Source organism: Mya arenaria, chromosome 2 (assembly GCF_026914265.1).
Source record: "Mya arenaria isolate MELC-2E11 chromosome 2, ASM2691426v1".
Taxonomy (NCBI): domain Eukaryota; kingdom Metazoa; phylum Mollusca; class Bivalvia; order Myida; family Myidae; genus Mya; species Mya arenaria.
This window is the reverse complement of record NC_069123.1, coordinates 18,487,716-18,503,047: the sequence shown is the minus strand read 5'-3', so window position 1 is coordinate 18,503,047 and position 15,332 is coordinate 18,487,716. Positions and strand designations below refer to the sequence as shown.

The 15,332-nt window shown below is 37.5% G+C and overlaps 1 protein-coding gene and 1 long non-coding RNA gene across 6 annotated transcripts in view; one reads left to right on the top strand and one right to left on the bottom strand.

Annotated features, from left to right (window-relative positions):
* The window catches only part of LOC128206476 (peptidyl-prolyl cis-trans isomerase A-like), a 28,571-nt gene extending 19,999 nt beyond the window's left edge, over positions 1–8,572 (bottom strand). Inside the window, exons 1-3 of one of the 4 annotated variants that reach the window (XM_052908923.1) lie at positions 8,542–8,572; positions 1,030–1,067; positions 343–373 (exon numbers count right to left, since the gene is read on the bottom strand). In XM_052908923.1, coding sequence (XP_052764883.1) covers positions 343–373; positions 1,030–1,067; positions 8,542–8,557 — 85 coding nt within the window. In that variant the 5' untranslated portion in view covers positions 8,558–8,572. Of the gene's footprint in view, positions 1–342; positions 374–1,029; positions 1,068–3,557; positions 3,813–8,263; positions 8,415–8,541 lie in introns of those variants that run through there. The other 3 variants (XM_052908934.1, XM_052908945.1, XM_052908914.1) reach the window with 3 other exon arrangements.
* LOC128206484 (uncharacterized) overlaps positions 3,770–15,332 on the top strand; it is a 29,071-nt gene continuing 17,508 nt past the window's right edge. The window contains exons 1-2 of one of the 2 annotated variants that reach the window (XR_008256482.1): positions 3,770–3,873; positions 8,357–8,430. This is a non-coding gene — a long non-coding RNA (uncharacterized LOC128206484). The other variant, XR_008256483.1, reaches the window with a different exon arrangement.

The window sequence follows — 15,332 nt, the reverse complement described above, 5'->3', positions numbered from 1 at the left end:
AAGTCTTATTTTGCTACCCAGCACCTGTCCAAAAACCCAACCCCAATGGGCTTTTTCAATTTCGACCAAAACATCAGCTTTCGAGATAAGTGGTCAAAAATCAAAATGTACCCAAAATGTTCTATTTAAAAATAAATATAATGAAATGTCAATTGTTTCATCTGTCAACATAATACTTTTGTAGTTTGTAACAGGTATGCCTATATGAATGCATAATAGTTCCTTCTAATATGACCTTAGTGTATACTAATTTATTTAAGCTCAAAAAGGACACAGTGCTGGTATTATATAACATAGCATTCATAGCTAAGAAAACAAATCCAAATTGAAAAAAGAACATACCCGCAGTTTTGGGGACAACATCAGCAAACAGCTGAAAAAGAAGAAAAAAAGTCAATAATAGTCAACAGTGTTCTTTGCATGGGCCCATACAGCCCAGATTGGCATAGTTGGTCTATCAATCTGAGCCATATTGGATCGGCTGATCTGGCCCGACTCAGATGCAAACAATTTTATGACTCCCATCTAAAGGAGATGTTGAAATAAAAGGGTTTGCAAGTTTGAGGTCCCTGAGACAAACATTGATCTGTAATCAATAGGGTTCATCTGCTTGTCAAGACCAGCCTGTCTACCAAGTTTTAGGTCCCTAGGCCCAAGCATTCTTCAGTTATTGGTTCTATATGGATGTTTAGCTCAATCTCACAACAACCTTGACTTTGAATCAAAATCAATCGGGGTTCATCAGCAGGTCATGACCAACCTGCCTTCTAAGTTTGTGGTCCCTTGGCCTAAACATTTTTAAATTATTTATCAGAAAGCATGCGGAGGGAAGGACAAACTGTTCAAATTACTATATGCCACCCTTCGGGGGCATAAAAATGGAAGTGAAACCTGAAATGGTGTATTATTATGCTAAAGCTTAAATGATGATCTTAACACCAAATGTAGTTGATGTTTTTTAAAAAAAGGCATGACTTGCCTTCTTCTCAACTTTTATTCAAGTCATAATACAAGGGATCAAAATTTTACCTTGTTACGACGATGCTGAAGATGACAGGTCAACTTAACTGGAACATGAGTCATTGTTTGGTCCAAATTGATGTATCAAGCTCATTTTTGATCAAATTCTGACAAAACTAAACAAATATCTTTTCACAAATTGCGATATAAACACTGGTCTGGATATACCTCAACATAAGTAAGCCTAAGTTTATCACCTTATATTTTGCTTTTATTTGCAGCATAATCCGGGATTGTAATGCACTTGTCAATTGTAACCACTGCCCCGCCCACCCCTTTCCCTTGTTCAATGGGCTGTGTTTTTACCTTTCAGGTGGCCCCACAGTGCCTAGTGAATGTGGTTTTGTCTTCATATTGAAAATAGTCGGGAATGGGCCTCACATAGGTATTCGGGATTGCGGGGCCATTTGGCAGGGATTTTACCAACAGTGTGTCCCTGCAGGTCGGTTATTTTATCCGGGTTTTGAGAGACCGGAAGTCAAAGTCCCCGCTGTTCCGGACTTGGGGGGGGGCATATACAATTGGCTGGTGCATAAAAACATCTAAATAACCAAAAAAAGTACTCTGAAAAATACCCTTGTTCTTTTTGTTTTAATAAGCACCTGTCATTGCATTTCCTGTGATAATAAAAACAAAATTTAGTCTATGTTATATGGAGTCTGATGTTTGATGATGCCTACATGTAAGTGATCATTTTTTACAAATCCAAAATCAATCCTAAATTATGTCTAAATACAGTTGCATATGATGTTAAACTGATTCAGGTAGATTTATATAAGTCGTTTTAAACTTTTTACTAAAAGCAGGGTTATTTATTATTATGAATGATCGTCATATTAAAGTAAGTTTAAATCATATAAGAAATTATATTTATCCATATAATGTTTGTACTAAACACGGATGAATAAATAGTATGTATTCCAACATTTTTCCAATGTTCATTCGAGGTTCAGTTCAAGATGGCATTAAAATGGGTTTAAGGGCATTTATTTTGAACAATCTTTCTTATTTATATTTAATATAAGGAAAAATATATTTTTCCCTCTTCGCTCGCTTCGGTTTTTATGAAAACTGACAAAAATAAATAAATAATAATTTTCGCTCGCTCGCTCCAATTTTTTAACTAAACATTAATTTGGTGTGGCCTGACTATAAAAATGATGGGGTAGGCGCCTTTTGCATAGGTAGGGTAGGGTAATCCAAATTTAAATGTTTTTTTTTTTAGGACATAACAACAAATTAACATGAAATAACTATTAATGATAGCAATTTAAGAATGTCAGAAAATTTTAAAGGCCTGGGGAAACATGCCATTTTTAATTTTACGAAAACAGTAGGAATCAAAATGCAATCAAATAAATCAAATGGACAGTTTGCAACAAAAATCGTTCTGCCTACATTACCAATAGCAAAATGAACTGTTCCAAACTCTTTTGTTTCATTTCATTAAGATTTCATATCAGTTTAACATCTTTATTTCATGGACTACCTTACTGGTTAAGAAGCAGTTTCCGACAGTTTTTATATGTTTTTATTGAATTATTTATATGTGTTTAAATACCTACTAAAATTATTCACATTTAAGATAACTACAGCTCAAGCTGCTATTGTCAATATATTTTTCACATGTGTGACGTCACATATAGTGCATCTAATAGGGGTGCAAAGAGGGTACTTACACTGTTCTGATTAGCTTGTGATGAGAAGCAGTTTCCGACAAATCGAATGCGGGGCAGATTTAAGGTGCCTTTTGTGTGTTTTTTATCATCTGTTTATTAAATATACTAAATAAGGCTGTAATAAGAGAAATATTATTATTTTTTTCAGCATTTACGAAAAATTAAAACCATTAAATTTAAGACAGTCAATTCATACTCGAAACCAGACAGACACTAAATATCAATGATTTTTTATTCATTTGTAATAGAAACTTGTGTATGAATACATTTAAGTGGATGTAGGTGTGAACCAAGCATGACACCGGCGTTTACAAATATGTACCGAATGATCATCGCTTGTATAAGTCAATTTAGGAAAACCTTGTAGCTATTCATAGATATGCAAATTAAGTTCACACGCATGCGCAATACGTTGCCGGTGCCGATCCCCCACGTGCAAGTTTGTGTACAAAATGAAAAATACACATTAAACATTAAATAATATTGAAAGTTACTTACGTGCTCGGTATGAATTTCAACTTTTGATTGCCTAGTTACCATATAGTTCAATTACAGTACCTTCTTTAAGAACATCTAAAGAACGTACGCGAAAAAACAATTTGTCGGACACTGCTTTCCGTCGGAAACTGCTTCTCTACCAGTACAATATTACATAAACATTATAACACCAAATATATGTCCCCTTTCTGGATTATAAAAAAGCCCTTACTTTTCTCAAATTTCAAGAACGCCCCAATTTATAATGCAATCCATTAATGGAATTATTTAAATTTGGATGTTTTCATTTTGAAAAAGAAAAACATTGACTGCTCCCCTGTACCTATGTCCTTGTGGGTGTTAATTTTCATTTTAATTTACCTCCATATTTATTCTTCCGGCAGGAGCATTACCAATAGTAATGTCAAAGAAAACCTTCGGGTTTGGCATTTTGGAGTAAAATCGGGATGACAATACACTTCTGAATATCCTTGCATGCAAAACCATTTTGGTGATCGCTTGCCAGTTCGTAGCAGACAACAGTTTGGTATTAAGTTAAGAAGAGTATTTAACTTCCAATCGGAACTCCTCGGCTAGTATCAAGATATGGCTCTATGATAGATATGTCTATCTCGAAGCTTGCCGGAGATGGCCGAGTTGTTACGATTGATTTAACTTCATATAACTTGGAATAGAGGTTAGTGACCACTAAATAATTTGGTTGGTGTTAAAACCGGTACCCAGTATCGATATTGGGAAAAGCCAGTAACAGAGTTTATGATACTGGATTATGTTGATACCGTTTTTTTTTGGCACAGTTGGTACATCAGTACAGATAAGTTTAAGGTAACGATATCCTATTCAGTTAGCAACAGGTAGATATACTATGTAAGTGGAATAAGCCGAATATCACCTCATTTATAAAGGATTAGTGTATGATAATGGTTGTAGATTTTATTTACTGACTAACATTCGTATCATATTCCCCTGGTAGTGTGATGGGGGGGGGGGGGGGGAATTGACCAATTTTGCACGCGAAAAAAACACTGATACCAAGTGTTTCGCTACCTCAACACCATATATGGGAAGTAAGTTTCCCTTGTGTATTAAACTTTAAACAACGCCAAATTAATGGAACGTTTTTAATAAGAAAACTAAAATTGGCTGCACGTGACCACTATTTCTCCGAAAAAGTGACCATGCATTTCCGGTGTAGGAGAACAAACAATGGGGAGGAAATGTGAGCATAATGTAGATCAACCATGTTCAACACGTTTTTAACTGACCAGACCTTTAATTAAAAACCCTTCCATGCGTGAACTTTTGACCTCTCATTGAAAACTGATCAACTGTTGTAGTGTCATAAATCAAAGTTGAAAACTGACAACAAAAGTCGTATGCAAGCTACTTCCAGGCATACGAATCTCAAGTGATTAATAACATGTTTTTGTAATTTCCTGGATTGTAACGGCAATACATTTAAATTACTGTTACACGGTACCTATTCCACGAGGTGAAAATATTAACTGTTTACTATTGCCGGGCCATTGAATATATGTAGGGCAATAACTGCTGATACTGGTCAGATATTGAAATTGCATAGCAAAGACATAAACATCTTATATAATTACTGGTTTTTGGACGGTGCCCGCTCAGGGCAGCGTTCATAGTAGGGGCAATCGGCTGAAAAGTTACAAACCGATTTACCGCCTGTCTCGGTCGAAGAAAGAGTGCGGTTTTTCAATGCTTAAAACACCAGTAATATTCAACAGCTTACAAGAACTTTTATAATTATGCAATAAACCTTTAATTCTAAAGCGCAAAGGATATGTTTAAAATACATTACTTAAGAATGCATGATTTATTTTATCTTGATTTTTTCCTGCGCGAGCTGACCGTTACATTTAATGACATTGGACTTTTTCCTTTTTTTGGCACCAACCAAAGTACTTGCTAGAATAAATCCGGACTCCAAGCTTTACTAGAATAAGGGCCAGTTTTATTAAACTTCGTTCGAAGTCTGTTTTACTTACGAACTTTGTACGATGTATCTCAGGCTGTTTAGCCGTTTTATTAAGAATTTCGTACGAACAAGCACCTGTTTCTTCGTAGATCTACGAAAATTTCTACGAAAGCTCTTAGGGTGGCGTACGAACTTCGTAGACTAAAAAATGGCCGCCACAACAACAGAAATATTCTATATTGGCGATCTTTCATTTATTATGGCGTATTTTAACAAAACCAACTGCCAATTTCAAGACAGAAGACGACTTTGTGGAATCGGCAACTCGGTGAGCAAATTAACAAATCGTTAAGACGCCGTTTTGACTAAATTTTCAGGGGACGCAACCTCGCGCCAACTGTCTTGATACCTTGATACCTGTTCTACAGGATTTAGGCTAGGCCTGTAACTCCCGCTCAAGTCTTCTTTTAACACCTATGACTGAATGCGTGGGTCTAGTTAAAAATTGTTTGTAACCCCAGTGCTTGTCATGCTTGGTCTTAAAAGCGTTAAGGTCTTTTGCATCCACAACCCAGTTGGGCAAACTATTTCAATCGTTTACAACCCTCACACAGAACGAATACTTCCTGACATTTAGTCTGCTACGCTGCTTTTTCAGTTTCATGCTGTGGCCCCGGGTTCTCGTACCTTGGGATAGAGGCAGTAGGCTGTCTTGGTCAATCCTGTCAATGCCCTTCAGGATTTTGAATACCTGGATCATGTCTCCTCTCTCTCTTCTGAAGTAGAGGGATGGCAGTTTGAGTTTTCGTAGCCTTTCTTCGTAGGGCAGGTCCTTGACATCGTGACAAAGCTTTGTAGCTCTTCTCTGAACTTTCTCCATTTTGTCGATGTCAATGGCATACTGCTGTATTCTGGGGGCATTCCCGTACTCCAGCACTGGCCGAACCATGGTCGTATACAACTTCTTCATAACATTGTTAGCTCTTGTTGTAAAAGTTCTCTTTATGAGCCCCAGGATTCTGTTTGCCTTCCCCACTGCAGTGTTGACATGTTGATGGAAGGTCAACTTGTCATCTACATTTAGCCCAAGATCTTTTTCCATTTCTGCTGCTGCTAGTTCTGTTTGCTGCCCTTCACTGTCGCGCATGTAGTACTGGTGCCGCTTGTTGTTATGACCAAGGTGCATAACGCTGCATTTACTTGCATTGAAGCGCAGGAGCCACGTGTCTGACCAATTTGACAGCCTCTCAATGTCTTCTTGCAGCTTCGCCCTGTCTTCGTTCGTCGCAGATTTTCCATACATCTTTGTGTCGTCGGCGAAGATACGAGTCACACTCCTGACAGCATCCGGTAGATCATTTATGAAGATTACAAAGAGTATGGGTCCAAGGACGCTGCCCTGACGAATACCGCTTGTCACTTCCGCCCAACTGGATGTGTGCCCGTTGACTGCTACTCTCTGTAACCGGTCTTGTAGAAAGCTGATTATCCAGTCTCTCACTTTCCCCTTTATGCCGTAACTTCTTATCTTGTTGGATAGTCTCTGGTGTGGAACCGTGTCGAATGCCTTCTTAAAGTCGAGATACACAGTGTCCAGCGGATCCCCTCTGTCCAACGCCTCGGTCCATTCATCCAGGCAAACTAACAATTGTGTCATACATGAACGGCCAGGGACAAATCCATGTTGTTTGTCGCAGAAAAAAATATTTGCTGTCATATGGTCCATCAGTGCTTCTCGAATGAAGGACTCCATCACCTTACATAGGACCGATGTCAGACTGACAGGCCGATAGTTCCCGGGTGTACTGCGGTCTCCTTTTTTGAATATTGGGGTGACTTGGCCCTGTTTCCATTGTGAGGGCAGCTGACCGGAATCAAGTGACTGCCTGAAGATTTGACACAGTGGTGCTGCTATGCTCTCTGCTACCTCCTTCAAGATTCTTGGATGGAAACCATCTGGCCCAGACGATTTGCTGGTCTTCAATTTCTGGAGGTGCTTGCAGATTGATTCTTCTGTGATGTTTATGTCTAGCAAGTCACTTCCATTCGCTCTATCTGTCATATGTGGTACACTCTCAATGTCCTCGTTAGTGAAAACACTACAGAAAAAGTTGTTGAGAATCTCTGCTTTGGATTCGTCATTGCTGTACATAACACCCTCATTGTCCTTCAAGTCGCTAACCCCACTCTTAACAGTTAACTTTGACTGTGTATATTTCCAAAAAGCTTTTGGATTGGTCTTCACCTCAGTTGCTAAGGATTCCTTAAAGTTCTTACGCAGTTCTCTTGTATAACTCCTGAGTTTGTTTCTAGCAGTGCAATAATTCTGTCAAAATGTTTTGAAAAACAAAATGCTCTTATTTCGATGCATTTCAAGAGTTTTGTTGTGATAAGAACACTGGAATATAGACTGAAATACTATCCAACCATTAGACTCATGGTATTTGAATTTTACGGTGTTTTAAGTAAAACAGCAAGCTAAAAACAGACTGATTTTATGACAGTGTTTACACTGATCTGTCATTTCATATGTCAAAATTTTTATCATTTTTCAATAACTTGCTTTGACTTATGTTTACAAGATCATCATGTCTCTAATAGTGTTCAGAAATTCTAAATCAACATTGAAGCTTATAAATTTAAAAGTTGCCTGGGGTGGGGATGCAGAGGGTGGGATGGGTCAAAAAGTATTTTTTTAAAATATCCAGAGCAGCCAGAAGGTAAGCATAAGCTCAATTGGTCACAGTTGGGAGACTTGTTTGTCCGAAACAACATTTTTTTTTCAATTTTCTTGCGGTTCTGAAAACATTGCAGCTAGTAATGGGACTTGGACTGGGGACTCCCTGTTTGCAAGTTTGTGCTCTATCAACTTGGCTCACAGGCCCTTAGAACTTAAAATAACTTAAAGCTTGCAGTTGAATTGTTCAACAGCTCGACAAACTGTTCCTGATAACTTAATTTGCAAACAATCTGACCTTTGTGGGTTACTACTGGGACACACTCATGAACGGTATAATATAAGTATGGTAAACCTGGGTGCAAAAGTGGGACAGGTTCAGATCTTGAACCCCACGACTGATGACTACTTGAGCTCAAGCAATGGCTTTATTAAAACAGAAATCACCTTGCATTTAAAGAAAAATGTCAACCATATTTTAAGCTTCAGAAAGAAAACAGCCTGTTTATAAATAAATAGATTATTCATTTTTTATTTCAGATCTTGACATGGATCCAAGATGCTGGTAACTAGGCGGGACGGATTGTTACACAGAACTGCAGGTTTCTGGATGGGTAACAAAATTTCCATATTTCCGGTTTACTTGTGTTATTTATAAGCAAGATAAAAGTAAATACACCGCAAAAGCGAATCAAGTGGAAATCTTGCATTATGTATGTATTTACAGTCAGTTTGTAGCATTTTTTTACCAAATCTCAATTTAATACAAACTCTTAAGCTTATCATGCATATAGTTTGATGAACATTCTATAATTATAATATTAAAGATGTGCAGCATATATATATTATGGAATGGTCCACATTCGAGAGTGCGCATGCGTCGGCTTGTTTACATCGTTCGAAATTTGCTCCTCATAAATTTCGGTTTAAAAACATTGCAAACTTATCTGATGTGACGATTTTCCATGTCAATCAGTACATTTTGGAAATATAACATTAGTTTCATTCAAAACTTTGCATAATTTGCTATTTTAAGACCAAAAGATAACTTTTTTCTGTCAACTGTGGCTTTGGCCTTGACCTTTGTTTTGTATTCCCGCACTTCCGGCGGTGAAAAATCGTCATGTTTACAGGTATCTTGTTACAATTTGTGCTGTTATCAGTAGTTATGTCTGTATGTCATACTCCAAACATCTTTCAAAATGCAAAATCCATACACACCTTGTCTCGTGGAGCTTCAGACTGCTTACCATCCAAAAACTCACTCTCTTGTGGAACAATTTTTGTTGGTTTGAGATCGAGATTTAAATTCCATAAGCCACTTCCAATTCATATAAATAATAACAGAACACTTTCCCACTTGGCAATACTGCTTCTCTCTATATCCTGTGACGTTGAGTTGAACCCAGGTCCAGACTTCCCATGTGGATCCTGTGGAAACGAGGTCTTGGACTCAGATCATGCTGTTGAATGTGACAAGTGCAACACTTGGTTCCACATTACATGTCAAAATCTAGATACAAACTGGTACAGCCAACTAGTTGAGAATGATCTGTCCTTTGTATGGACATGTACCCTCTGTGAATGCCTAAACCTTTCAGATTCCTCTAGTATGTCCGTATCGACAAATAATAGCTTCAGCTCTCTTGTTGACGAAAACATTCCCACACAAAATTCCTTACCCACATCTCCACAACAAAAATAATAAATCCATACCAAAACAACCCAGATTTGTATCAAAACTTAAAATACTCTGTATAAATTGCCAGTCAGTTGTTAACAAAAAATTGGAACTTCAGAATCTTATATATAATAAAAATCCAGACATAGTTGCAGGCACTGAGTCCTGGCTAAAAAGGACCATTATACAAGTGAGTTTTTTCCTCCGTCCTTAGGTTATACTGCTTTGAGAAAGGATAGATTGAAAGGTAAAGGCGGGGGTGTGTTTCTTCTTGTTAAAAACAACTTGGTAGTCTCTGAGCAACCAAAATTACAAACAAATTTCGAAATTGTGTGGGTTAAACTTGAAATAAAGGGTTGTAAACCCATGTATATTTCATCCTACTATAGGCCACATGAGTCTGACCTTCAGAGCCTTCTTGAACTTGAAAAGTCACTGGACATTGTCAACAAATTAAAGGGTACAAAACTTATTCTTGGAGATTTTAACTTTCCAAAGCTTACCTGGGATTCAGAACATATGCCACACTTAAAACCAGGTTTCAGTACCACAACTGTCTATGACAAATTCCTTGACATCATAAATGATCAAAACATGACACAGATGGTCAGTGAAAACACTAGAAACGATAACATCCTGGATCTTTTTCTAACAACCAACCTTACATTTGTAGACAAAGTAAATATCATACCTGGAATTAGTGACCATGACATCATTTCAACCATTGTTAATGCCCGTCCAAACATACTCAAACAAAAGCCAAGAATTGTACCCCTTTATCGAAAAGCAAACTGGGATGACTTCAAACAATTCATGAACACTACCAAGTCTGACATCCTACAAGGTTCAGACAGTCTATCAGTTGAGGAGATCTGGCTTAGATTCACAGATGCTATCAAAAAAGGTATTACTCAATTTACACCTGTCAAGAAAATTGGTTGTAAAAGAGCACTGCCTTGGATTACAAAAGAAATTAAGAGACTTATTCATAAAAGAGATAAACTCTATACAAACTTGAAAAAGAATCGCACTGATTCAAACATTAGTGATAAATTCAAATCATTAAAGGCAACCATCAAAAGTAAAATAAAAACGTCTCACATTGAAAACATCCTTGATATTGCTAATAATGAGCAATCGGTTGAAAAACCAAGCAAGTTCTGCACCAAAAAGTTATACTCATTACTAAAAAACTCTAAACAAGACTCTCAGAGTGTGTCATCGCTCAAAGATCCCGTTACAGATAGCCTGAAATCTGATAACACGGAAAAAGCAAACATTCTGAATAACCAATTTCAATCGGTATTTTCAAAAACATCCGCTCTATCTTTAAAACAAGCTTGTTTGCAGAAATTGAGATCCCTTGTACCACAAAATTATTGCAGTTACCCCACGATGAGTGATATAACCATTCACAGAAATGGCATACTGAAACTTCTTGCCAATTTAAAACCCAACAAAGCTGCAGGGCCAGACCGTATAAGCCCTCTTGTCCTTAAAGAGTTAAAAAACGAGATTGCTGATATTATAACAGTCCTCTTTCAAAAGTCATTAACCACAAACTCTATCCCTGTTGCCTGGACGAAGGCTTTTGTATGCCCACTATTTAAAAAGGGTGATTCCAGCAACCCAGCAAACTATCGACCTATCTCACTTACATGTATTTTATGTAAATCATTAGAACACATTATTGCCTCAAATCTCTCTGCACATCTGACCGAACACAATATTCTCTATGACCTACAACATGGCTTTCGAGAAAAGCGCTCATGCGAAACTCAACTTATTGAGCTGACCGACGATCTTGTAAGAATCACTTCATCAGGTAATCAAACTGACTTAATTCTTTTGGACTTCAGCAAAGCTTTTGATAAGGTAAATCATCTCAAACTTCTATTCAAACTACAGGATTATGGTGTTTGTCCACAGGTTCTCAAGTGGTCTGAGGCATTTCTCCTTTATAGAAGTCAGACAGTAGTCTTGGATGGCGATCATTCTGAAGAAGTACCCGTAACATCTGGTGTACCTCAGGGCTCTGTACTGGGTCCCTTATTTTTCTTGATTTACATAAATAACCTCCCTTCTAGTATCAAATCACAAGTTCGACTTTTTGCAGATGATACTGCTGTTTACCTTACCATCAATTCTCCCTCTGACTGTGCTATCCTTCAAAATGATCTCAAACAACTGGAATTATGGGAAAATGATTGGGATATGGAGTTTAATCCCTCCAAGTGTCAAGTTTTGCACATAACAAAGAATAAGCATATCATCAGAAATCAATACATTCTCCATGGCCAGATTTTAGAGCCAGTCAGAAGTGCTAAATATCTTGGTGTTGACATATCAGCAGACCTCACCTGGAACACTCATATCTCGAGAATTACCACCAATGGAAATAATACTCTCAACTTCATTAAAAGAAATATAAAAACAAAAACAGAAAGTGTCAGGACTTTAGCTTACAAAACCCTTGTCCGTCCACAGTATGAATATGCAAGCACAATTTGGCACCCACACACAAAATCAAACACCAATAAAATTGAAATGGTTCAACGTCGGGCTATCCGTTGGGTTAAACATGACTTCTCTCCTTTCTCCAGTGTTACAAACATGCAGGAAAGTCTTGGTTGGCGCTCACTTGAACAACGTAGACTAGATTCCCGACTTGTAATGTTTTACAACATATACCATCATCATGTTGCTATTACGCTGCCATCTTTTATTCAAACACCAATAAGATTTACCAGACTAATGCACCCACTATGTTTCAGACAAATTCAAGTAAAAACTGACTATCACAAATTTTCTTTCTATCCTCACTCGGTTGTACTTTGGAACAGTTTGCCAAATCATATTGTCACTATTCCCACCCCTGACACATTCAAGGTGGCTGTGGCAACCATTAAGCATTAGATAAGCGAGCAGTGTTTTTATCCTTTTACCAGTTCACCAATCACTTTTTATCATGTTACCTAAATTGTGTTCTCTTTTATACCCTAGTTCTCACTTTTCTGATGTGATTTGCCTCATCAGTGTTTTATTTTTTCACTAACAAGCCGGCGCGCACCGTTCATGTCAGTAACACTCAGAAGAGGAGTTGACATTAAACAGAGATAGATAGACATCACTGGATACTGTATATATGTAACATTGCATGTGAAAATGCATAGCAACAAGTGATATAAGACTGCTGAAAAAATCACATTGCAAGTTTTCATATTTATTTTCAAAAATTGATGTTTTATGCATTTTTCAAAAACATTAATTTGCGACAGAAGTATGAAAAACTGCGATAAAATCTTTTGTCAGCATTCTTGTATCGCTGGTTTTCAGATGTCTACACAAAATTTGATTTGGATTGTAAAGTATAACTTATATAAATAAATATATATTCTTAACTTTTAATATGTAATTAGACAATTAGTTAATTTTTCATCTGCGCACCAAAACCCTGAATCTGAATACACAAGCTAATGCATCAGTCAATTGTAACCATGCCCCCCCCCCCCCCCCCCCCGGTCCCGGAATAGCGGGGCTTTTATTCTCGGTCCAGCCAACCTCAGCTAAATTCCCCGCCCTGCGGAGATAATCTGGTGGTTAAGTCCCCACCAAATGCACCCGCACCCAAGGGACATTAGGTTAAGCCCCATCCACACTGTATTTTCCGGGAAGACCCGGCACTGCGGCCCATTTTGACGGCTATCCCCGGATGTGGGAGCCGTGGTTTCAATTGACTGGTGCATAATGATCCCTGTGATCCAATCTCATGCCAAGACGATTTCTGTTCTAACATTGCCAGGTTAGTTATTCTTAAAGCATAAAAAAGCCTGGACAGTATTTGAGAAAGACTGTTGTGAGGTTAAATCTTCATTACTTCGCTATTCCACAACATTGGGTGATAATGGAACTTTATTGAATATTTTGATTTTAATTTTGTTCCCTAAATGCCACAAGTCAACTGATTAATACAAATTAATTCATTTCTATCTCCACAATATTCGGCACTGCATTGTTAAATAAAACTCAAAAGTTACGCTTGTAAATTATATAACCAAATAACTTTCCCTCAAATATTTCACAAATTTATAATGATATATCAACAACAATGCATCACCATACTGTATCTCTTGACAGATTATTGATTTACATTCTTGGCTAGAAAACAAATATTGAGCACAAAGCGTCTTCAGAAAAAGAACTTGTAAAGTATGCACCAGTCAATTGTAACCACGCCCTCCCCCCCCCCCCCGCAGGGCACAGCAGGTACTTTGACTTACGGTCCAGCCAGTCCCCGGTAAAATCCCTGCCCTGACCAAACAAACTGGTGGTAAAATCCCGGGGATCTAAGGTAAGAGCAATTCCCTGATATAATTTGCAGGAAGACAAAACCACCGCAATCTCCCGGCATTGCGAGGACACTAGTTCTGGCTTCCATAACTTTAATGTTGATATTTATTTTAACATGTTAACAACACATTGAACAAGTCCAAAAGGGTAATATATAATGTGTTCGCTGAAGTTCTTTAGCTACGAGGACACCTGAAAGGTTAAACACAGACCTCCCCCCCCCCACACCAGTATATCCCCAAGGGACCGTGGTAACAATTGACTAGTGCATTATACGAGAGGAAATCTAAATTGAGAAGGCAAGATTGTTTTACCTATGGCGATGGTTTATCACAATGTCATTGAACAAAATGTACTTACACTGAGAGTGGCTCTAAGACTTTTCTATGCACATAGGTAAACAATCATCTTATTCATAAGCCAGATGCTGTGCACATATTCATACATTTGGCCTCATTTAGAATGAAACTTCATAAATTCAGTATGCGCATATTTGATATTTTTTATCTCCATTTTGCAAAATTGAAATCACATGATTTTATCAAACGAATTTGTATTGCTTGAAAATTTACGTGTCAAATTAAAAATGCTACCCACGTCCCACGGTAAGATGAAAATAAATCCGTTTGATGGTGGTAATCATTCAATGGCGGCTTTATTGATAATTTTTTTCAATAAAACACGTATGAAATTCACATCATCAGCATCCGGAAGTAGTGATAACATACATGTCTGAATCATTCGGCCGCTCTGATCAGAGTAAATGAGGTCAATACAGTAGACTGGTACCCTGATTTACTTTTCCTCAAAAATCATTGCCAACTTTGGAGCTTATCAGGGTAACGACGGTCTCTATCGATTTCACCTCTCAGTGAAATAGTAGCGTTAAGATACGCTAGTTTAGCACTTATTTATCAACTGGACGCAGTGTAAGATTAAAGAAGATAAGAAATACAGAATGTATGAGGGTCATAAAGATGACCAGTCCTTTTATTATAAGTTGCGATAGAAAATTTCAGTTTTGGAGGATTTTAGATTAAGCCATAATTAGGAGGAGTTGTTCTATAGGGGAAAAGTTACTTGATAAAGTACTGAAATATCAAATCATCTCTGATAAACTTACTTCTTTTACATATTATATTTTTTGTCTTTTTGTTGAATTCCATAATTGATCGTTTATCAAGACATTTAATTGGGGCTATTTCCACACCATTATTTTAACAGTTTGGTAATTTTTCTAACAGTGTAACACAAAATTGGGTGTGAAATATCGGAGAGGAACAGCTAAAACTAGAGCTGTCACAGGAGTGACGAATACCCCCAAATGCCGCCTGGACACAGGAATGGCAAACCATTCCTTTGAAAAGAGGCCATAACTCCAAGGTTACTGCACACTGCATCTTCTTTTATCATGCATGTATTGTTTTATTTAAATCTGTTGGGTAATTTAGAAGTTACACTGCTGACAAGAAACACTAGCCTTTC